At 35.9% G+C, this 26107-nt stretch overlaps 1 protein-coding gene across 4 annotated transcripts in view; it reads left to right on the top strand.

Moving 5' to 3' along the window:
* The first annotated feature begins 5367 nt into the window (after nt 1-5367).
* LOC141402814 (uncharacterized) overlaps nt 5368-26107 on the top strand; it is a 35346-nt gene continuing 14606 nt past the window's right edge. Inside the window, exons 1-2 of one of the 4 annotated variants that reach the window (XM_073984798.1) lie at nt 23722-23880; nt 23957-24051. In XM_073984798.1, coding sequence (XP_073840899.1) covers nt 23974-24051 — 78 coding nt within the window. In that variant the 5' untranslated portion in view covers nt 23722-23880; nt 23957-23973. Of the gene's footprint in view, nt 5379-17393; nt 17612-23721; nt 23881-23935; nt 24052-26107 lie in introns of those variants that run through there. The other 3 variants (XM_073984799.1, XM_073984796.1, XM_073984797.1) reach the window with 3 other exon arrangements.

Here is a 26107-nt window from a genome sequence, read left to right as displayed (position 1 = left end):
TTTAATACAACAAATAGTGAAAACGAAATTCAGAAATATTTTTTAGGTCCAAAAAAGAACTAAACCGCATTGAAGATTTATTGAAATACGAAACAAATATCAGATAAAGGAAATAACAAAATGATAAATCATCTGTGGTATCTTAGTCCTGAACTTGTTGGCCTGATCTGATAGTTCAAACTACCGTAAAGAGCCAAATGCGACAAAAATCTTAACAAAGCAAGCAGAAGAAGGTGGGAAAAACCAAACTAACAAAAGAACAACTGCCGAAATTTCCAGGTCTACCAGGCGTAATTACAGAGTATACTTACTTGTTGTTCAAGAGATTAAGCATTAACTCCAAGTTTTTTGGAAAAGATCCTGCAACTTGACCGCAGAACATCAATAACCAGGAAGGGTAAAGAATGTTAAACAACTTGAAAGTTGTGAACGACATAGCAGAGCAAGAAGTCGAGTTCATCACCAAGTAGTCATCTTTACCCAGATGTCTCCAAAATCACATTATGTCAGTCCCTTAAATAAATTTAATTATGAACAAAATGTAAAAGACATTTGTTTTCATTCCCAAAAATTGATAATCTGGGAAGAAATAAAAAGTAATTAAAAAATTAAGTTACAATGTTTTATTTATAAAAGCACTTAAAACTAGAACATAATTTTTAATGATGGATTCTCTCAAAAAAAACGCTTGCCGTTTAATATTGCCACAATTTTTTATTCAAATGCAAGCCTTTTTTTTGAGAGATTTAATCATTAAAAATTATTTTCTAGTTTTAAGTGCATTTATAAATAAAACACTGTAACTTAATTTTTTAACTATTTTTTATTTTTAATTCTTCAGCATTTAATTTTTTTGACCACTGGGAACCTCATAACAAAATTATAGCCAATTTAGGCCGAAAATGTAGATAAAAACTTTAAAATACCCGAAATCGTGTAGTACCTTTATATAGGGGCTATACCAAAACCTTGACCTGAGTCCAACATTCTTAGTTAGGAAGTTTCTGTACCATTGGGAACCCCAAATGCCAAGTTATAGCTAATTCGGCCTAAAAATTTAAACAGAATCCTTAAAATACTTTTAATCGGGTGGTACCGCTATATGGGGGCTCTAAGAAAAAATGGACCCATATTGGTTTGGTTTCATATTCATGTATTGTCATCCAAGTCTGAAAAGTGTGCAAAGTTTTAGTTCGATTGGTTAACTACAACTGTGTTGAAAATAAGTTACTAGATTTGAACTAAACAGACACCAAAGCAAGTTAAATAAAACACTGTAAAAAGGGTTTTTTCACAATAGACTCCATTTTCACCCTAAGGCGTTTTCGGGGCATTGGCTTTATTATATTGAATTCAGTACTACTTACGTACTTTGTTGTTCGGCAAGAAATATTAAGAATAGTATGGCATTTAATTTAATTTAATAACACGGGCAAATAGTTTTAACCGTTTCATAGATATGGGTCGCTGAAGTCGTCAAATAGCCAAAAAATCGAGATTTTCATAACTACGAGGCCCCAGTGGCATGTGTTAACATATTCCAATTGTGCTCAAACTTTAACAATCTTAAAATCTAACCAAACTAAACACTTTAGGGGAGTGTCGCATAAAAAAATCGCACATCGATGTTTTCCCTTTGAGTTACAACCAGACTGATCCAACAAATTAAGGCAAAGAAAATATTGAATTTTACATAAAATAATTGCCAATTTAACAAACTTTATATTGTTTAATAGGTTAATAATAAAAAATGGTATTACAATATACATATAACCATATTTTTATATCCACACTGTGGTAAGGGGTCTCAATAGCATAATAATCTGCTAAAAAAGCGACGTTAAACGGCCAACAATTTTAATTTAGGACACTTTGATGATTTTTCCCAACTTAATTGTCAATTTTACGACTTTTATGACGATTTTTGCATATTTTGCATATTTTTTGCATATTCTGCATATTTTTTGCATATTTTGCATATTTTTTGCATATTTTTTTTGCATATTTTTGCATATTTTGCATATTTTTTGCATATTTTGTGCATATGCAAAATATGCAAATATGCAAAATAAATACAAAATATGACCCAGCCATTGAATTTAGATTTCTTTGAAATGAATTTTGGTCCAATCAGAATCTTCGTATCTTTATTATTAAAAAATATGCAAATATGCAAAATCCGATGTCTAATCATAAGTTTGGCTTATACATATAGCGTTTAAAAGATAGGCATGGGGAAGGTATCCCACCTCTTCTGAAATTCATAAAATATACATAACAACGGCAAAGATTGAGCTTTTGCTGCAAATTTTATGGAAATCGCTTCTGTAGTATTGGAGTTATACATATTAAAAAACAGGCTTGGTCGGGTTTTTAGGCACTATAGAAGTACCTAGATTGTAGATTAATCCGTAAATTTTTAAACCGATACATGCATAATTTTTGCAAATATAACGTTTTTTAAAAATATCGCATAGGGGAGGTACCCCGCCCCCTCTGGAATTCAATGTAATATGTAGCCTGTTTTCGGGGGGTTGGGTTATGACGGCATTTGATTCTTATTCATAAAAATAAGGCGTTTTTTTTTTAATATGCCCCCTTCAAAATTCAAGAAAATAAACGTACTGTTTTCACCGGGAACATCAGTAGTTTTGTAGATGTAACATATTTTAAAAAAGTGGGTGTGGTCAAGTCTTTGGGTCCTAAATTGTCTCGCAAATTAACTTCCAAATAGATACATTCGTAATTATTGTAAATATAAAATGTTTAAAAATAGGGTATAGGGGAAGTACCCCACCTCTTCCGAAATTCAACTAAATTTGTTGCCTATTTTTACCGGGGACCATCCCTGTACATTCCCTGGTAATTTCAGAAAAATCGGTTCAGCACTTTTTATAGAAAAGATTAAAATTGAAAAATGAAAAATGTGGTCGTAAAAGTGGGAGTGGTCAAATTTTCTTTGCATCAAAACGTAGATTTTTTCAACTTGATTTGCTATACCCTGCACCACTATGTGGGGAGGGTGTACAAAATACTTTTGTACATACTTTTTACTTTTTGTGTCGAGGCGCTGGAAATTCTGATAATAAAGGATAAATTTTCCACTCGAGTTTCCAGCAGCTTAAATCAATAAATATTTTGTTACCATTATGAGTTCTTATCATAAGTGATAAATTATGATTCCATACTTTCACATCAAATAGAAGATAGCGTTGAAGATCCCACATGCTAGCGCTGTTGTTGTGTGTGCATTACAAGCGGTCGCACTTAGGTTTTATGACTCTTTTTATGACACACACGATATTGGAAAATTCTTCATTTCTCAACGGGTTGTTCGGTTTGGTCAATGAGGAGTTTAGAGATAAGAATTAGTGATAGTCTAGGTAAAGAAATAATTTGTAGATTAGCTGCTAAGTGAAAATATTGGAAATAAAAACCAGTGCCTCATCAGCACCCAACCCTACAGCTCTTATTGCTGAATAGAGGGTATTATAAGTTGGTTTTGGTCAAAAACTTTGTAACGCATCGAAATAATGGTCGTAGACCCATACATATATATACCAACATGAATGTCTCGACGAGCTGAGTCGATCTGGCTCTGTGAGTCCGCCCGTCCGTCTGTCCATCTAAACCTTGTAATCACGCTACAAGTCGCAATTTTAATCCGATCGTCATCAAATTTTGGGTGTTGATGAAGGTACCGGAGGGGAAGAAGCCTATTGATTTTGTTGATGGTCGGATAATATTCAGGGGTCGGAATGGGCAAAAAAAAAACATATTTGGAGAAAATGTCAACGTTTTATTTCAAAGCGAATATCTCCGCTTCTATAAGGGGTATATCAAAATCAAAACCTGCTAATGAAAGTAGAAAATATCACCTTTGTAACGTAGGTTGTCGTAAGAGGTCAAACAACGAAGATATCGCAATAGCCGCTAATAGGACCCAACTTTTAATTTTTGCGATTTTAATAATAATGACGAATATCACAGCTTTGGCCTTCCAAAAACAAATTCTGACTATGAAAGTAGAAAATCCCTTCTTTACAATTATTCAAAGTAGGTTGGCGTAGGTGGCCAAATAACGGAGATATCACAATAATCGGTAATACATCCCATTTTCCATTTTTTGTAATCACGCTACAGGTCGCAATTATGGGGGTTAATGGGAGTCCTACAGAGGAAGAAGTCTATTGATTTTGGTGATGGTCGGATAATATTCTGGTGTCGGAATGGGCAAAAAAACTAATTTTGAGAAAAAGTCAGCGTTTTATTTCATAGCGAATATCTCCGCTTCTATAAGGGGTATATCAAAAGCAAATCCCCCTAATGAAAGTATGAAATATCACCTTTGCAACGATGTAACGTAGGTTGTCGTAGGTGGTCAAACAACAGAGATATCGCAATAGTCTACCGACTAGTTTCCCAGCAAACCAAATGTCTGATGTCCGACACGTCTGAACAATTTCGGAAGCAAAGTCGTTCAGATTTCGTTCCGATTTCTAAACGATTTTTCGGAGAGGAAATAGTTCAGGTTTCGTACCGATTTCGGAAAAAATGTCGGAAAGAAATTTCCTTTCCGAATTTCCCAAGGATTTTCTTCAGATTTCTTTACGAAATCGGACCGAAATCGATCCGATGTCGCTCCGACATTTCGTTCCGAAATTATGTCAACCACTTCATACAACTTTCGTTAAGATATCCTTACGATTTCGGATCAGATATCGGACGTATCGTCCGAATTTTTTTCCGATTTCGTTACGATGTCGGTACGATTGGTTTGCTGGGTTTAGTCCAATTAAGATCCGCGCGATGCCGCCTACATTCTTACTGCGCCCGAATTGATACCCAACGTATGACTTTCATGAGGGTTGTGGCCGCACGGTATACTGATTTGGTTAAAGAACAACGAACGAATATATTTGCGTTGCTGCAACAACTTAAACCCGGTTTTTGCTAATGGGAGTTTTTGCTGGGTAATCTCAATTTACTCATTACCCGCACATGTATTTTGATGAAGAGTATCTCATGGTCGGCAACGTCAAATATAGGGTGTTTTTACCTACATATGTATGTACATATTTCAATTTATTAATCAACTGAAGACTCCAAATAAGTATCAATAAAAACATTTGATGGGACGGTAGCATGTCTGTGTTGTGTTGAATGATAATAACGCAATTCAGTAAATGGATTACATTCGTCATGGTTGTAAAGCAGCAAAAACAAACACACAAAAACTAATAGCACAGATGCAATATAATTAAAAAAAAAAAAAAACAAACAAACAAAATAGAAGAAGAAGTAAACTACAAATCAATGAAAGTAAAAGTCCACAATAGCCGAAATTGCACACAACAAATGTGTATGTATGTATGAAGGTAAGTATGTAGCTTTTGGTGTTTTTTTTTTCAAAACCCCAAAAAGTAGTTATGTTAATGGGGGAGTGGTTGCTGTGCCATTGGAGAGTAACCAACATAATTTGCACAAAAAGCTTTTTGTCTTCTTTTATACAAATGGGCAGTTGCAAGAAACCTTTTTCTTACACCATCATACTCGACGATCATTATCTACACATGTAGAACCGATGCTGTACTGCCTATTAGATTCATTGGCAAATACGAGTACTAAAGTTTGAGTTCTCGGCAGCAGATAATGATACATTGTTGACCTGTTATACATAACTCGAAATGTAGGTCCATTGTAAGCCATGCTACGTCCGTTGTGACGTCTTTTCCGCTGAAATTAAAGACAATTTCTGGCAGTTTTTCTTACCTTATCTGCATTACAGACGGCAAAGGTGCTATAGTTCCCATCGCTCGGTTGTGGTGGACACTGTTACCGAAACCAAAATAAAAACAGATTTTATTAGAATTTTGTTGGTTCACAAACCAAAATTCAATATATTTATTTGTTATAATATTGACATAACCACAATTGTCTTTACACCGGCAAAAACACACAAAATATTAAAAAGATTTTTTCACTTTTTGTTTTGATCTGAACAATCGAATATCTGCATGAGATTTGTTGAAGCCAATTTGCGTCGATTTTCTCCTCGTTCGTCGTAGTTCACTTGACCCGTAAAAAGTCGACTTTAAATCCACACAGACAACATATTAACCAATTATTTGGATAAAACTAATAAAATTCATAAAAGGTTTTAATATCCTTTGATATTTGATTTATTCTTGTTTCTCCACTTTTTTCATTTGCTTTTGTTAGATAGAACAATGATCTTCAACAACTGTAAAATACAAAGCTTTTTTATTCTCTTCTGTTTTGATCGTGGCCCAAATAACATACATATGTCTTAACATTTTCAAGCTCTTTCAGAGTTGTCTCCTTTAACACAGAAGTACTGTACATACATATGCCTGTAATTAGTCCTAATAAGATGCTGAAATTTATCAACATGCAATATTTCTTTCTTATAAAAGAATATTTGACTGAAATTCTTGGATATTAAGGTGGATTTAATTCAAATAAAATCGTCTAACCCTTTCATAATATGTATCTATATCAGATATGTTTCGATACTTATCGGTTAAAACAAAAACGTTTTCCAACACCAAGAACAACCTTTTGACATTTTATTATATTATCAATTCCTTATTAATATCAAAGGCTTGCTGATCCGCGACCAACTTCTAAACTTTCCTTTATTACCAATCTTTCGAGGAGAATACATCAACATTTTAAGTATCAATTTAATCTTGAAAATTCAAAGTGATCGTATTTAGTAAAGTATCATTGCATACCTCCAACAATTACTTTAATTGTGCCTGATATAAAGCCCCTATCATTCGTAAGGGTAAGCAATGGAAAACATGAAATAAGTGCAAATTTTGATGATGATAATTTTTTTAGGGACTTTCGAATAGGCATAAATTACGAATACCTCATCTTACGTGAAAGTGAATAGTAAATTTTTTATTCTGGATTTTGTTTTGGGAACAAGTGGTGGAGTGTTTCGACCAGTCGTGTCAAAGAGTGTAGTGCTTTGCCTATAGGGTAAGCACACGACTATAAATCTTTGGAAAACAAAGCCTAGTTCCTATCGCCACAAATCCACACAAACTTGAAAAACTCACACCCGTCGAGTGTCAGTTGTCAACATTCCTGTACAAATAACATTACATAAAGCAAGATTTCACAACCATCGAATCAACCTTCACTTATATGTGGTCACCAATTTGACTTGAGTTACACATCCACGTTAGGTGCATTACAAACTGCCTCCATACACAAAAGGAAACAATTAATAGTCCCTGGTGAACTACCGGTATTCTCTTATTCGTCACCAGACACCTGTGGAACTGAAGTTAGGCCAATATTCCAAATTCTGATCGGCATTATTTACACGATACGTCAAAGCATTCCATCTATTCAGTGAAACGCCTGAAAAAATCAAACCAATTTGGCCTTTTAATGATCCGAATCGTCAAAACCAAAACGTCCGTCAGCTTTATAATGTGGAGTGTGTGTTTGGAAACATTCATGAACCTTATTGGCTTTCACATCGACATTGAGTTTCTTGCATAGACGTCATTGAAACCACAAACAATTGCCACTCCAATTGTGCATAACCAACGATCATCATAACCATCATATCCAAATTGAATTAAGAAGGAAGAATTAGATGCAATCACCCCAGTTCTAGGCCGAGCTACTTCTCATCATCTTAGAAAGTCCTCACATCTCGTTCACCTTGGTTATCAACTTTTTAGGAAGACAAAAAAAAAAAAAAATCAAACCACATGAACTATGAAAACTGATGAAACTCTTAACATTACCTAAATGGACAAAATTTCACTTGAAAGTCTTACTCGCTAAGTATTAATTAGTTTTAAAGAAAATATTTTGATGCATTATCTATTTTTTATGAACTTATTTGAATTTTTATATATGGTTCCATCATGAATTAAAAATTATAATAGCCTTCTTATAACAATTCAATTCCATAGATAATGAATCAAAATATATGCATAATTTTCCTAATATTATATTAATTTCGTCTATTACTGTACGATCAGCAAAACAACAATACTTTATGAAATCTATAGCCACCTTTAGCAAAAACAAATCTGCAGCATACTCATCTAATGGAGGCCTTCACTACGATCGACGTATGTTGGTAAGTGTGTTTTTTTTATTTTTTTCTGTGCCTTTTTACATTCATACATTTGATTTGATCGGATTTTGTTTTGTCCTAATCATAAATTTGTTGTACTGATCAGAGAGAAAAGCGGGAGAGATCATATGAATGTTATAAAGTGTTATACATGATTATTATTATTTTTTTTTTTTGCATTAACATACATATGTATATACAATATCTCTCATCACTAGAATAGTTTCTTTTTTTGTTTTGATAACAGAACATTCAATGTCTGTCTATTTTGTCTTCTAGTCAAAAACAAAAAAAAAAAAAAAACAAAACCAAAATATCTGAACAAACGAGAAAAGAATTTCTTTTGAACATATTAGATACTTTTACGTACTATTAACCCTTTATGGGATTAACAGAATATAAAAAAAATTGCCATGTAAGATATCATTAAACGAAGCATTACCATTAGTCGTTAAAATTTACATGAATATTATACCCATACTTAGTACTTAAAAGACTGCTGATAGAATCTTATGTAATCCCTTACTCGTACAAATATATTAAAAAACTATGTTTTGAATAAATATGAATTTTATATAATTCTAAAATGAATTGCTAAAAACTTTAAAAAGACGTTTCTCATATGATGGATTAGGGACTTTATATTGGGGTGAGTGATCTTATATGGGATCCTAAAATATCAAAATATATGCCATTAGGATGTAGGTTGGTGAGGGTATAGAGGCATGGCTCTCACAACATCAGAGAGTCCTTCGTTGCCATTATATAAGGCGATGAATCTTTCTTCACAATGAAGAGTCAATATATATTGTAAAGTTTTGTTTTTCGAAGGACACCATTAGATATTCTCTTCAATTTCAAGGGGTTGTTTCAAGAAACTTTTGCACCACTTTTTAATCTTTGTCCAAATGTATTTTATCCTTTAAATAAATCGGGAGTCTACAATAATTTATGTAATATGGACATGGCTCGAGTAGAGAAGGACACTAACCCCGCAACCCGCTGTAGCTAGTTCTTCAAAGGCTCCCATAGTCCTACCTTTACTCTAGTTCCACGAAGCTCTTGTCTTCATAAAAAAATTAGCACCAACAACTGTTTTTAGTTGTGTTCATTACATAATTTGGCGCCCAACGTGGGGCGAAAGGATTATACCCTTTTTCCTTTTTGCTCTATCCGGATTTTTTTTCTTGCTTAGTAGATTTCAGTATTAAGGAAATCGGAAATATGTATTTTGAATAGGGGCCCCTACCGGCAATCTTCTGTCAAGGATCCTGTGGATATTCGGTGATTTGGGGTTTACCTCGAATTAGCTGACCTAGGATGGCTTACATTTGTTTTGCCCTTAGATGTTCCTTACAAAAATATGTATTTTAATTTCACTTTCATATATATATTTCGTTGAGTTTTGGTATACAAGACTGAGGTATCAGCATTGTTTCCAAATATGGAATTCAGTAATTTAGCGAACAAATGTAAGCATTTTAATGACCTATTTGGGTTACAGAGAAAAAAAACTATATCAGAAAAAGTATAAGTTTAGTTGGTGTGTTTTGAATACCCGGACTCATCGTTATATTTATATACCATAGACCATTTTTTGCTTCCATTGTTCTTCGAAAAAAAAAACACCTTTCCTCATTCCCTTTATTCTACCTTTTCTAGTGAGAAACGTCTAAAAATATATGTATCGATTAATAGTCGTGCTGTATACATTTTTCAGTTATCACACAGATTAACTTCAAAAGTTTCGTATAGACTGGTGGTTATAAATTTTAAAAATGACTTCAGAGGAAACTTTGCCTCCGGAGTTACCTCCACCATCTTCGACAACTTTAACTAACAATCCGAACAATACATGTCATATTTGCCAACAGTCGTTAAAAGAAAATGACGAGTGTATGCTATTAAGCGAATGCTCCCATGCTTTCCACAGAGCATGTATTGAGTTACACCTAGCTTCCTCGATGGAATGTCCTGTTTGCAAAAGAGTTTGCGCTTTGAATGAACTAAGAACATTTACTGTTCCTCCTAAACAAACTCGATCTTCTAACCCTACGAATACTAGAGGGAAACCTAGGGGAGCTATGGCTAAACATTACTATACACGCAGTGTTTCCAAGAATCTGTTTAAGGATAATGGAAATCCTTCGTGTCCTCAATCAGAAAGTCTCTGTACTCCTGAAAAGAACCGTGATGAATCGCTCTCTTTTTCCACAACCTCTCCCATTAATAACAACCAGCATATTGATTATAATGAAATTAATAAGATGATTGAAAATCAGGTCACAAATTTTTTCAAAAAATTAACGCTACCTCAAAGTCAGGTTGCCCAGAATCCTCAAAATTGTCCTTCTAATAATGGTCAGGTTCCCAAGCCTCAGAATTCTCAAAATTGGCCTATGAATCGTGGATATGTTCCCCAGCCACATAATCCCCAAAATGTGCCTATAAATAATAGTCAGAATCCCCAACCACAGAGTCTCCAAAATTGGCCTATGCCACCGAATCCTCAAAATTGGCCTACGAATAATGGTCAGAATCCTCAAAATTGGCCTACGAATAATGGTCAGAATCCTCAAAATTGGCCTACGAATAATGGTCAGAATTCTCAAAATTGGCCTACGAATAATGGTCAGAATCCTCAAAATTGGCCTACGAATAATGGTCAGAATCCTCAAAATTGGCCTACGAATAATGGTCAGAATCCTCAAAATTGGCCTACAAATAATGGTCAGAATCCTCAAAATTGGCCTATGCTACAGATTCCCCAGCCACGGAATCCACCTAAATTTCCTCCAAATTCACAAAACCCTTCTTTTTCTCAATCTGAGCAGTCCTTTTATAGTAATCCTCATGCAGACAAAATCACATCCATAATTAACAATTGGAATTTAAAATTCGACGGTTCATCAACTGGGTTGAGTATTGATGAGTTTTTATACCGAGTAAAAACTCTAACGAAAGAGACTTTCAATGGCGATTTCTCCGTGCTTTGCAAAAACTTAAACACGCTTCTCACAGGAAAAGCACGCGAGTGGTACTGGCGCTACCACAAGCAAGTGCCAGTCATTACATGGGATTTGTTTTCCAAAGCAATTAGAAACCAATATAAAGACATGAAATCCGCTTTCGACCTCAGAGAGGAATTGCGTAATAGAAAACAAAAACCAAATGAACCGTATGATGTTTTCTTCGATGCTCTACAAATAATTGCCGATAGATTATCGACACCCATAAGCGAAGAAGAATTCATCGAGATAATCGCAAGAAATTTAAGGCCCGAGATTAGGCAGGACTTATTGTACGTTCCAATACATTCCCTTTCCCATTTAAGAAAGCTCGTACAGATGCGTGAGAACTTTCTTAGTGATGAGTATGTCCGCAGGACTCTGGTGCCCCGTCCTAATCCAAACATGAATTTTCCTCAAAGAAAACAAGTGGCCGAAATTGTGGAAGAAGCCGATCAATTCGAACCCGAGAGTATGGTTAATGCAGTCCAAAAACAGGACACACATTTTAAATGTTGGAACTGCGATAACACAGGCCATTCGTGGCAAGACTGCATGGAAGAGAGGACTATTTTCTGCTACGGGTGTGGCACAAAAAACGTTTATAAGCCACAGTGCACAAAGTGTTTGTCACGTAATTCAAATGTCTCAAAAAACTTCAGGCATATGGGCCCCCAGAAGGACCATGTCTAAAAGCTGGCCCCACTATTAACCCTTCAACTTCAAACCATGATATACCTTCCACCGACCCCGATTTGTCAAAACCAATTTCAGAAAATGTAACAATACTAAAAAGAGCAACCACAATGAATAATGTCCCCAATGTCGACCTTACTCGCATAATATATCCCACACTACCATACCATCAGCGTTGGCAGAATTATATGAAGAAACGTAATGAAATTTTCAACGTTTCTACAATTTCTGACCACAAACCTCCTAAACGTTCTACTGCAAGGCTCCGAACATACTTTCGGCGTAGAAAAATATGTAGAAAGATACAAATTTCCTCCATAGTTTCGAATCCTAAAGATCAGAGGTATTATGCAATGGTATCCTTTTTGGACTTGCAGGAATACGGTCTATTAGATACCGGAGCTAATGTAAGTTGTATAGGTGGTGATTTAGCTCTAAAGAATTTTTCGAAATTTCCAAATTTTTCTCCGTGTAAATCCTGGGTTAAAACTGCAGACGGCCAAAGGCAAAACGTTTTAGGTTGGGTAAATGTTAGTATGTCATTCAAAGGTCAATCCAAAAATATGAAACTTTTCATTATACCAACAATTTCTCACAGACTAATACTTGGTATTGACTTTTGGAAAAGTTTCAATCTTTTGGGAAATCTGTTGGGTCCATTTGATATAGTTTCGTTCAAGAATAATAACCTCTGTGTACCAGATGTTGCTGAATTAAACCAGAATATTGATAGTACTGCTGGGGATTCTCATATCAAATTGTCGCCTACGGAAATGAGACAGTTGGAAACAGTGATAGCGCTGTTTCCAAACTTTGCAAAGCAAGGGCTCGGCAGAACCTCATTAATTCAGCATGCAATTGATGTAGGAGATGCCAAGCCAATAAAGCAGAGGTTCTACCCTGTTTCGCCAGCAGTAGAGAAATTAATGTTCGCTGAAATCGACCGCATGCTTGATTTGGGAGTTATTGAGCGTTCGACTTCTCCATGGAGCTCTCCCATGAGGCTCGTGGTGAAGCCGAACAAGGTGAGACTGTGTTTGGATGCGCGGAAATTAAATTCCGTAACCAAGAAGGATGCATACCCGCTTCCAAACATTGAAGGAATATTTTCAAGACTCCCTAAAGCAAACTTTATATCCAAACTAGACCTCAAAGATGCCTTCTGGCAAATTGGTCTTGATGAGCCATCCAAACAGCTGACTGCATTCACAGTCCCGGGTAGGCCACTCTACCAGTTTGTGGTAATGCCATTCGGGCTGTGCAATGCACCCCAAACTATGTGTCGGCTGATGGATGAGCTCATCCCCCCAGATTTGCGACATACCGTCTTCGGATACCTTGACGATATGGTCATTGTATCAGAAGACTTTGAAACACACATTGAAATATTAATGAGAATTGCGGCTCAATTTAGGAAGGCCAACCTTACTCTAAATGTGGCAAAAAGTAAATTTTGTGTCTCCAAAACCAATTATCTTGGTTACATAATAGGAAACGGCGGTATTACCACAGACCCCGAGAAAATTTCGGCGATATCCAACTGGCCTGTGCCTAAGAACTTAAAGCAAGTTCGTGGATTTTTAGGTTTATGTGGGTGGTATCGTCGTTTTATTCAAAACTTCTCCTCAGAAACATTCCCCATCACCGAGGTTGTGACGACAAAGCGTAAATTCAATTGGACTGACGAAGCACAGCAAGCCTTTGACCGAGTCAAGGCACTTCTCACTTCTGCACCAGTGTTAAGTAACCCGGATTTCTCCAAGAAATTCTATTTACACTGTGATGCAAGTGACTTTGGCATCGGTGCTGTGCTCGTCCAACTCGATGATGAGGGTAATGAAAAGCCGATAGCCTTCATGAGCAAAAAGTTAAACACCGCGCAACGTAACTACAGCGTTACGGAGCGTGAGTGTTTAGCTGCTCTTGAAGCTATCAAAAAGTTTCGATGCTACCTCGAGCTTCAGGAATTTGAAGTGGTAACAGACCACTCGAGTCTACTGTGGCTTATGCGGCAGCCTGACTTAAGTGGAAGGCTAGCCAGATGGGTATTTAAATTGCAGCCTTACCGATTTAGCATAAGCCACCGAAAAGGAAAAGACCACATCGTTCCGGATGCTCTTTCGAGAATTCCAAGTGATGAAATTTCATCTTTGGAGATTTCTGAGCCAGGGGTAGCATTCGACTCTCCGTATTTTGATGATGACGATTATTGCCACTTAAAAACACGAATAGTTAATGATCCAAGCAAATACCCGGACATGAAAATATTAGATAAATACGTATATTACCGCACTGAGCACTACTCGGGAGAAGAGGCCCAGGAGCAAATTAGTTGGAAACTGTGGATTCCACACAGACTTCGCAATGACACCATTTCGAGGGCTCATGACATTCCTAGTGCCGCTCATGGTGGAATGGCGAAAACATTGGAGTTACTACGACGCACATTTTTTTGGCCAGGAATGGTTAAGGATGTGCGTGATTATGTACGAAATTGCGAAGTTTGCAAAACCACCAAAGCTCCGAACATAATCTTGAAACCGCCAATGGGTAAATTGGTGGAATCAGTACGTCCCTTTCAACGCCTATACGTTGACATCCTTGGACCATATCCAAGGAGCAAGAGTGGCCACATTGGCCTTCTCATTGTTCTCGACCACCTTTCAAAGTTTCATTGGCTTTGTCCTTTGAAAAAATTTACGGCATCTCCAATCAAAGACTTCTTATTGCAACATATTTTCCATGTTTACGGAGTACCCGAGTGTCTCCTAACTGACAATGGAAGTCAATTTCGTTCTAATGAGTTGAACGCATTTCTCACGGAGATGGGCATCAAGCATGTGTATACAGCTTTATATAGCCCACAGTCCAATGCATCCGAACGGGTAAACCGTTCGTTGATTGCAGGCATAAGAGCCTACTTGAAGAATGACCATAAGCAGTGGGACCAAAACCTATCGTCTATAAGCTGTGCACTACGTAACGGCTTTCACCAAACGATCGGCTGTTCTCCTTATCATGCCCTTTTCGGTATTGACATGATAACTCACGGATCAGCATACGATCTGCTGAGAAAGTTGAATCTTTTGGACGAGCCCACAGCCAAAATTTCTAAAGACGACAGTCTCCAACTTATTAGACAGGACTTACGTAAACACATAAGAGATGCGTACGAGAAAAATCAGCATTCCTACAACCTTAGGACCCGGCTCCAAAGCTACAATGTAGGGCAAATTGTATTCCACAGAAATTTTTCACAAAGTTGTGCCGAAAAATCATTCAGTTCAAAATTATCACCAGTTTTCATAAAATCCCGTATAAAGCAGAAACTAGGAAACCACTACTACTTGCTAGAGGACATGGAAGGAAGGGCCATAGGTACTTACCATGGGAAAGACATTCGTCCTTAGTGTCCTTTTTTCCGGCTAATTTCGCAGCGAATTTCTTGCGAAATTATCAGGTTTGTGGTGGACACTGTTACCGAAACCAAAATAAAAACAGATTTTATTAGAATTTTGTTGGTTCACAAACCAAAATTCAATATATTTATTTGTTATAATATTGACATAACCACAATTGTCTTTACACCGGCAAAAACACACAAAATATTAAAAAGATTTTTTCACTTTTTGTTTTGATCTGAACAATCGAATATCTGCATGAGATTTGTTGAAGCCAATTTGCGTCGATTTTCTCCTCGTTCGTCGTAGTTCACTTGACCCGTAAAAAGTCGACTTTAAATCCACACAGACAACATATTAACCAATTATTTGGATAAAACTAATAAAATTCATAAAAGGTTTTAATATCCTTTGATATTTGATTTATTCTTGTTTCTCCACTTTTTTCATTTGCTTTTGTTAGATAGAACAATGATCTTCAACAACTGTAAAATACAAAGCTTTTTTTTTCTCTTCTGTTTTGATCGTGGCCCAAATAACATACATATGTCTTAACATTTTCAAGCTCTTTCAGAGTTGTCTCCTTTAACACAGAAGTACTGTACATACATATGCCTGTAATTAGTCCTAATAAGATGCTGAAATTTATCAACATGCAATATTTCTTTCTTATAAAAGAATATTTGACTGAAATTCTTGGATATTAAGGTGGATTTAATTCAAATAAAATCGTCTAACCCTTTCATAATATGTATCTATATCAGATATCTTTCGATACTTATCGGTTAAAACAAAAACGTTTTCCAACACCAAGAACAACCTTTTGACATTTTATTATATTATCAATTCCTTATTAATATCAAAGGCTTGCTGATCCGCGACCAACTTCTAAACTTTCCTTTATTACCAATCTTTCGAGGAGAATACATCAACATTTTAAGTATCAATTTAATCTTGAAAATTCAAAGTGATCGTATTTAGTAAAGTATCATTGCATACCTCCAACAATTACTTTAATTGTGCCTGATATAAAGCCCCTATCATTCGTAAGGGTAAGCAATGGAAAACATGAAATAAGTGCAAATTTTGATGATGATAATTTTTTTAGGGACTTTCGAATAGGCATAAATTACGAATACCTCATCTTACGTGAAAGTGAATAGTAAATTTTTTATTCTGGATTTTGTTTTGGGAACAAGTGGTGGAGTGTTTCGACCAGTCGTGTCAAAGAGTGTAGTGCTTTGCCTATAGGGTAAGCACACGACTATAAATCTTTGGAAAACAAAGCCTAGTTCCTATCGCCACAAATCCACACAAACTTGAAAAACTCACACCCGTCGAGTGTCAGTTGTCAACATTCCTGTACAAATAACATTACATAAAGCAAGATTTCACAACCATCGAATCAACCTTCACTTATATGTGGTCACCAATTTGACTTGAGTTACACATCCACGTTAGGTGCATTACAAACTGCCTCCATACACAAAAGGAAACAATTAATAGTCCCTGGTGAACTACCGGTATTCTCTTATTCGTCACCAGACACCTGTGGAACTGAAGTTAGGCCAATATTCCAAATTCTGATCGGCATTATTTACACGATACGTCAAAGCATTCCATCTATTCAGTGAAACGCCTGAAAAAATCAAACCAATTTGGCCTTTTAATGATCCGAATCGTCAAAACCAAAACGTCCGTCAGCTTTATAATGTGGAGTGTGTGTTTGGAAACATTCATGAACCTTATTGGCTTTCACATCGACATTGAGTTTCTTGCATAGACGTCATTGAAACCACAAACAATTGCCACTCCAATTGTGCATAACCAACGATCATCATAACCATCATATCCAAATTGAATTAAGAAGGAAGAATTAGATGCAATCACCCCAGTTCTAGGCCGAGCTACTTCTCATCATCTTAGAAAGTCCTCACATCTCGTTCATCTTGGTTATCAACTTTTTAGGAAGACAAAAAAAAAAAAAAATCAAACCACATGAACTATGAAAACTGATGAAACTCTTAACATTACCTAAATGGACAAAATTTCACTTGAAAGTCTTACTCGCTAAGTATTAATTAGTTTTAAAGAAAATATTTTGATGCATTATCTATTTTTTATGAACTTATTTGAATTTTTATATATGGTTCCATCATGAATTAAAAATTATAATAGCCTTCTTATAACAATTCAATTCCATAGATAATGAATCAAAATATATGCATAATTTTCCTAATATTATATTAATTTCGTCTATTACTGTACGATCAGCAAAACAACAATACTTTATGAAATCTATAGCCACCTTTAGCAAAAACAAATCTGCAGCATACTCATCTAATGGAGGCCTTCACTACGATCGACGTATGTTGGTAAGTGTGTTTTTTTTATTTTTTTCTGTGCCTTTTTACATTCATACATTTGATTTGATCGGATTTTGTTTTGTCCTAATCATAAATTTGTTGTACTGATCAGAGAGAAAAGCGGGAGAGATCATATGAATGTTATAAAGTGTTATACATGATTATTATTATTTTTTTTTTTTGCATTAACATACATATGTATATACAATATCTCTCATCACTAGAATAGTTTCTTTTTTTGTTTTGATAACAGAACATTCAATGTCTGTCTATTTTGTCTTCTAGTCAAAAACAAAAAAAAAAAAAAAAAAACAAAACCAAAATATCTGAACAAACGAGAAAAGAATTTCTTTTGAACATATTAGATACTTTTACGTACTATTAACCCTTTATGGGATTAACAGAATATAAAAAAAATTGCCATGTAAGATATCATTAAACGAAGCATTACCATTAGTCGTTAAAATTTACATGAATATTATACCCATACTTAGTACTTAAAAGACTGCTGATAGAATCTTATGTAATCCCTTACTCGTACAAATATATTAAAAAACTATGTTTTGAATAAATATGAATTTTATATAATTCTAAAATGAATTGCTAAAAACTTTAAAAAGACGTTTCTCATATGATGGATTAGGGACTTTATATTGGGGTGAGTGATCTTATATGGGATCCTAAAATATCAAAATATATGCCATTAGGATGTAGGTTGGTGAGGGTATAGAGGCATGGCTCTCACAACATCAGAGAGTCCTTCGTTGCCATTATATAAGGCGATGAATCTTTCTTCACAATGAAGAGTCAATATATATTGTAAAGTTTTGTTTTTCGAAGGACACCATTAGATATTCTCTTCAATTTCAAGGGGTTGTTTCAAGAAACTTTTGCACCACTTTTTAATCTTTGTCCAAATGTATTTTATCCTTTAAATAAATCGGGAGTCTACAATAATTTATGTAATATGGACATGGCTCGAGTAGAGAAGGACACTAACCCCGCAACCCGCTGTAGCTAGTTCTTCAAAGGCTCCCATAGTCCTACCTTTACTCTAGTTCCACGAAGCTCTTGTCTTCATAAAAAAATTAGCACCAACAACTGTTTTTAGTTGTGTTCATTACACGGTCCAACAACCTTATTTTTATACCCTCAGAATTTATGCTAACGAGGGTACATACACTTTCATACGGGCAAAATGTGCCTTATATATATAATGGTTTTAGACCCCAAGTATGTTTGTACGAAATCCTTTTCAGACAATTTGAAGTCGATTTAGCAATGTCCTTCCGTCTGTCTGGCTGGCTGGTGCGCACGATAACTCTCGAACGGATGAACCGATTTCGTCCAAAATGTGGCCTTCGTAATATTTTGTCCAAACTTAGTTTAAGTTGGAAGATGGGCCATATCGGCCCACTGCTTCAGGTACTTCCCCCACAAAAGTTCGAAAATGTTCGGAAAAATTGTGCGAACGATAACTCTTAAAGGTAGTAACCGATTTGGTCCATACTTTACATATCTGCCAGGCATAGATGAGGTTCCAATATGGAATCTATCGGTCCACTCATTCGGGTACCTCTCAAACAAAATTTCGGAAAAGTTCAGTTTAGGGCCCGCTCTCGAATGGCTTTGATTTTTGATATAACAACTTGTATTCGCTGCCCCTATTATAAAGGTACAAGTTTTCTCAGGGTAAGTTCATACTTCCTGAGAAAATAGCCCGAAAGGTGTAAAAACCCTCTATGGCACCATGTGTGGTGATTGGAGCGCAGGGTATTACTCGAACGGATCAACCGATTTGGTCCAAAATTTGGCGTTCGTAATACTTTGCCCCTACATATATAGTTTAAGTTCGAAAATGTGCCATATCGGTCCACCCCTTAAGGTACCTCCCCCAAAAAAGTTCGAAAAAATTGTGCGCACGATAACTATTAAAGGGAGTAACCGATTTGGTCTATACTTTGCACATCGTGAAACCTCTATCTAACATAGATCAAGTTGGAGAATGGACTATATCCGGCCACTCCAAGTTCGAATATGGACTATATCAGTCCACTCCTTCGGGTACCTCCCACACAAAATTTTAGAAAATTTCGAACCGCTTTGATGGTTTTGCAAATATTTGTATTCGCTGCAACCCTTACGACGGTGTAAGTATTTTTCAGGGGCAAGTCCACACTTCCTTCGAAAATGGCCGGAAAGCTGTAAAAAAACTCCTATGGAACCATATGTGGTGGCTGGAGCGCATGATAACTCTCGAACGGATCATCCGATTCAGTCCAAAACTTGGCATTTGTAATATTTTAGCCAAACTTAGTATATGGGCTATATAGAACCACTCCTTCAGAAGTGGAGCATGCGCTTTGATGACAACCACCTTGAGAGCTTTAAATATCAAAACCTGGCCCTCAACCATGGATTTATAGAAATTGAGATCCCGAACATCTGCAATGCACGCAAGAACTTTTGTGTCAAGTCTGGATCTACTACAATCGTCGTTTCGGCAGGTTGATTTGTTTTAAGCGATTTGCAATGCAGTTATGGACATCTGTGAACCATCATCTACCCGCCCCCTCCGAAATGTAGTACAGGTTCATTTCTAGTTACGTGTCTGTGTTGCCGGAAAATGTTCCGTCATGCTAGATAGCAGTAGAGATTCCAAACCCCTTGCTTTGTGTTAATATAGCCCCTGGACTAAGGCGATGTCAACTTGGAATTTCACGAAAGCTAGGAGAATTTCGACAGCAGTCACTCTACAGTGATACAGGTTAATCTGCATGATGCTAAGAGGTCGTTGTCTGTGTTCTACTGGCAAAGGGAGGTTTGATGACCAGGCCCTCTTGTTCCGGGCTTGAACTGTTAATTCACCAATTACCAGATTGGAAATTAAGAGTTATTCTGAAAACCGTTTATATGAGTTCTGAGTCCACTAAGGGCGTTGACACTCATGCTGATAAAACTCTTCGGCATAATTCATCTACAGACACAGATCTGTCAAAGGCAACTTGTGGCTAGGACCAGTTTTAATAACAATCTTTTGTTGGAGTTCTTCGTGAGCTCAGATTTTGAGTTGCAGATAGGGGATGTATAGGGTTTGACTTCTTCAATCGATGACGGTCTCTTTAAGGAAGAATGTGGCTTTTCTATTGATCTAGCCCTCTTCACCGATGTAGGTGGAAGGGAGTGTGTGATTTCCTTCGATTCCACATTCATACAGGTAGAGTCCACAATTGAGCCAGAACGACCATCAATTTTGATATCATCCCAGTTGACCTTGATGAAGATTCTCACAAAGACTATACATATTTTGTTGGTTCTCAGAAAAAAAGCTTTTCCTGCCCATGACATTTAAATTTTAATGCCAAAATTGGGAATGAGAATATCTATGACTCAACAGTCGGGAAATTTAGACTCCTTAATGAAACATCCGAGAACGGAATGGGGCCGAAAGACTTCGCAGCTGCAAAATCATGATATATACCCAGCAAACCAAATGTCGGCTGTCCGACACATCTGAACAATTTCGGAAAAAAAAATCGTTCAGATTTCTATACGATTTTTCGTAGGGGAATTTGTTCAGATTTCGTTCCGATTGCTGAGAGAACGTCGCATATACCAATGTTTTTCTTACGATTTTGGTACGAATTCGCATCGATATGTCGGATACAAATTTTCCTTCGCACAACAACCATCTATCTATCTGAAATATATCTGTTGAAAAATAGATAAGTTATGCAATTTTTTGTGTTTTTACTTTTTGTTTTTTATGCAAGTTCGTACCTCCGTCCGTCTATGGTAATTACTATAGAATTCACAAAAATTGTGATAGGAAGCTGAAATTGTGGAAAAATGGACATTTTGTTTTATGGCAGGTCAAGTTCAAAGATGGACTACATCGGTCCACGTTCTGGAACAGCCCACATATAACGGTACCGCCCAATTTCAGGAATTTTGACGATTTTCACGCTGAATTAGCTATAATTTGACATTTAAGGTTCGAAATGACCAAGAAACATCTCCACCAAATATTAGGAACATAGGTCCACGTTTTCATATAGCTCCAATTTAATGGTACACCCAATTTCAGATATTTTTAAGATTTTAGCTACTTTTCCGGACGAAATTATTATTTGGCATTTAAGGTTCGATGTGGCCATGAAACTTCTCCAACAAAAATTATGGACATAGGTCTATGTTTTGTTATAGCCCCCATATAACCGTGTCTTCCTACGTTTTTACCTACGTTTTCCTTCCGAATTATCTATAATTTGGCACTTGGGGCCATTATTACATGTGTTCTTTTACTATCTGATGGATTTCAAAATGCAAAATAAACTAATTTGGAGGCATTAAAAATATAATTTTCACATTGAAAGTTAATGACTTGAAGCTCCTCCTTTAAATTCAATCATCACTTTTAACTTTAAGTTAACCGGAACGCTATAAATCTATTCGCTAAATACAAACTATAACAAAAGAAGTCTTATAATAATGGGGGTTAGAGTTCTCCATGATCAAGAAACATCTCCACAAAAAATTATGGACATGGGTCCACCTTTTGTTCAAAAAACGTCGAAATACCTGAAATCGGGCGGTACCGTTATATGGGGGCTAGAACAAAACGTGGATCTAAGACCAAACTTTTTGGTGGAGATGTTGCTTGATCACTGAGAACCCCAAATGCCAAATATACTGCAAATTTGGTCCGAAGATTTAACTAAAATCGTCAAAATATCTGAAATCGGGCGGTACCATTATATGGGGGCTATACCTAAACGTAGACCGATATAGTCCATCTTCGAACAAGATATTCCATGTCAATTGATAAATTAATTCAAGCTCGAGGTCATGTTTTTGATTTGTATATTTATTTATTCATAATCAATATTTCGCAATTTTCATGAATTGCATCCTCAGGATAATCTACATATATTCCTGCAAAAAAAAATCCCATCTTTCCAAAATTTCAGCGTCCTATCTCAATTTGTGTGGATGCTAGAGAGATTAGCACAGACGGAAGGAGGGACGGACTTGAATAAAAACCCCAAAAGTAAAAACACAAAAAATTGTATAACTTATCTATTATTCAACCGATTTCATTAGCTTTTCCAGTTTTCTAAAGCTAACATAAATCCCTTTATGGTAAAAATTAATAGTTATACTGTTTGGTACCTTCTAAGCAGCCTGGAGCACAAGGAAAACATTTTCCCGTTTTTTAATGAGTTTTTTTTGCACTTCAGCCACTATAACTTTGCCATTTCCTAACCGATTTCAAAACTTAATGGCGTGTTCGAAAGATATTATTTGCCCCTTTAAAAGAAAACCAATCAAAATTTTTTGTGAAAAATAGAAGTTATGCTAGTTTAAAGTTGAAAAATCTTAGGAACCCCGTTTTTCACTACATTTGCCGAAGTGAACCAAAGGAACCAAACGTATTTTCGTTATCCATGGACCCCAATACGATAGAATTTTTTCATCAGAATGCCTGAATATTTTTTAGTGAACTTTTGTAGCACAGTGTAATCGATTATAATCGATTTGCTGCGGTTATGAAAAATTCGAAAGTCGAGTTTTAGGATAACTGAAATAATCGTCAGAGCGAAAAATTGCGACCTGCAAGGTTTAGATAGACAGACAGATATAGCCTGATCGACTCAGCTAGTCTAGACATTTATTTTGGTATAGATAAAGGTAGGCATACGAACATTATTTCGATGTGTTACAAACGTTTTGGTCAAATCCAACTCATAATACTCTCCCCACATAATGATCTGGGCATAAATATTTTAACTAAATGCTGATACCTATTTAGTGTTTTCTAAGTTTTTAAAAATCCATTCCCTAACAAAGATGTTAAGAAATTGTTGTGTCCGTAGCCAAACACTGTGCGCCACCACCAAAAATCATAATGAAGCTTGTAAAAGCATATGTATGGTGGACCTCGGGAAGTATTCAACCAATGCTGCATGCACAGTTTATATTACCATTAGCAGCAGCTCGTTCATGTACCACGTACTAGTTTAAACATACATAAAATGTAGCAACAGCTACAACAACGCCTTACAATTATTTGAAAGCTTTTGCATTGTTAAAGACAACAGAAACAAAAAACATTTCAAGAAACAATCATTGATTGCATTCAGAGGCTTTGGCGGATAGTTAGGCCAAATCAGTTGAAGTTTTCAAGTCTAACGGAAAAGAAGTTAACTAAAAAGTGGACGCAACGGAGAAAGAACTATTTTGAACCCCTTAAATTTCCAAATTGAAGAAAAAACACGGTTGGTTTCTTTTTGCAAAGTTTTTTTTTAAGAAAAATAATAATCACAATTTTACCAAAAACAAATCTTCTGAAAGGTCCATCGTAAAACAAGATGCAATCCCAACGTTTTCTTACCACAATTTGTCTCTGTTTAGTTTCGGCTTATGCGGTCTATGCCATTCAAGTTCAGGTAAGTACACTTTTTTGCAAAAAGATATTTCTGGTTTTTCAAAGAAGATTACGGTTTGACATTTATTATTTTTTTGGAAATCACTTCCTCATCAAAAATTACCAACTGTAAATTATTTTCTTTAGTAACAAATAACGAATTTTGAAACCCATAATTTTCGAATATTCATTTTCATTTCATATTCACAACAATCTCTTTTGACCTATAAAAATTTTCCTTAGTCGCCTAGGTTCAATTCGCTACGATTTAGTTTCGTGCTCGCTTTTGTTGATCTTTTTTTTTTTTTGAGTTTTTGGATTTAGTTAACAATCAATCCATTTAATTATTTCATTGATTTACAATCACAATGGGTTTCGGTTTAATGTGTCGTTCACTTTTTTTTTAATTTTCGTTTTCTTTTTCGTTTTTTGTTGAGGCAATTTTATCACTTTTTGTTCATAGTAGCCATGTCTTGGAACCGGTTAATTTGTTACAGTTTCAGTATTTGAAGGTGCGTAATTATATCAGTGTGTCCGTCCGTCTACTTGTGTTGTTTCGTGTATCGGTCATTCCATATTTGTAACAAGAATTACAAGTCTTTTAATTCGTTGCCTTACTTTGGTCACATAAATGCCGTTATCCGTTATAACTCTGCAGATATTTTAATTCGTCAAAAACTGTCAAGTGTACTGTACCGTATATGGTTTTGAATGTCAGAATTTGAGGTAAAGGTGAAAAAATAAAAATTTATCTTGAAATTGGATTCGGTAACTATGTATGTGTGTGTTCCCGCACACAAAAATTTCTAAAACTGTACGATTTTATAAGCGACTAAAACAATATCAGTCGACAAAGATATACCCTCAGACTGTTTGATTTGAAACGTTAATTTAATAACAATATCGCATCGAATATCGGCTATGCAACCAAAATTCTTTTCCCCAATAATTATGTATTTAGGAGACAAAAAATATATTTGAAGCTCAAAAGTGTTGCGGAGGTACTTGAAGAAATGGACCGACATTTTTATATCATAATGTGGAGGGTATAATTAAAATTGTCATTCCGTTTGTAACACATCGAAAAATTCATAGGAGACCCTATAAAGTATATATATATTCTTGATCAGGGTAAAAGTCGATATAACCTACCCGTCTGTGCGTCCGTCTGTTGAAATCAAGATACAGCTCGCAATTTTTAAGATAGAGCTTTGTAATTTGGTATAGAAGTTTCTATTACTCCTAGGATGTTTGGTATTGCAAATGATCTATATCGGTCCATGTTTTGATTTGAGCCCTCGTAGAACGGTACCACCAGATTTTCGGTATTTTGATGGTTTTAGCCACATTATCACACCGAAATGACTGAAATTTGGTAATTAGTCTTCGTTGATGGTATAAAACTTTCCCCCAGAAATTTATCGGTATTGGTCCACGCCTTCATATAGCCCCCATAGAACGGTACCACCCAATTTTCGAAATGGCTGAAATTTGGTATTTGGTCTTTATTTGGGAGTACTAAACGTTCCATATGAAATTAGTTGGTATAGGTCCACGTTCTCGTATAGAACGGTACCACCCGATTTTCTGTATTTTGAAGGTTTCAGCCTCATTGTCACACCGAAATGGCTGAAATTTGGTATTTAGTCTTCGGTGGGAGTTTAAAACTTTCCCCAAGATACTTTTCGGTACAGGCCCACGCCTTAGTATAGCCCCCATGGAACGGTGCCTCCCTATATCCGGTATTTTGAAGGTTGTGGTCTTAATATTCCACCGAAATGGCTGAAATTTTTTATTTAGTCTTCCTTTTCGGTTATTAAACGTTCCATATGAAATTTGTCGGTATAGGTCCACTCCTTCGTATAGAACGGTGCCTCCCTATTTCCGGTATTTTAGCCTCATTATCAGACCGAAATGGCTAAAATTTGGTACTTAGAAATTTGTCGGTATAGGTCCACGCCTTCATATAGCCCCCATAGAAAGGTACCTCCCGATTTTCGGTATTTTGAAGGTTGAGGCCACAGACCCCCACCGGCTGAAATGGTACTGAAATTTGGTACTTAGAATTTGTCGGTATA

The sequence above is a fragment of the Musca autumnalis genome, unplaced genomic scaffold (genome assembly GCF_047663935.1).
Source record: "Musca autumnalis isolate F117 unplaced genomic scaffold, ASM4766393v1 scaffold_4, whole genome shotgun sequence".
In the NCBI taxonomy this organism is placed as follows: domain Eukaryota; kingdom Metazoa; phylum Arthropoda; class Insecta; order Diptera; family Muscidae; genus Musca; species Musca autumnalis.
This window is presented reverse-complemented; position numbering and strand designations above follow the sequence as displayed.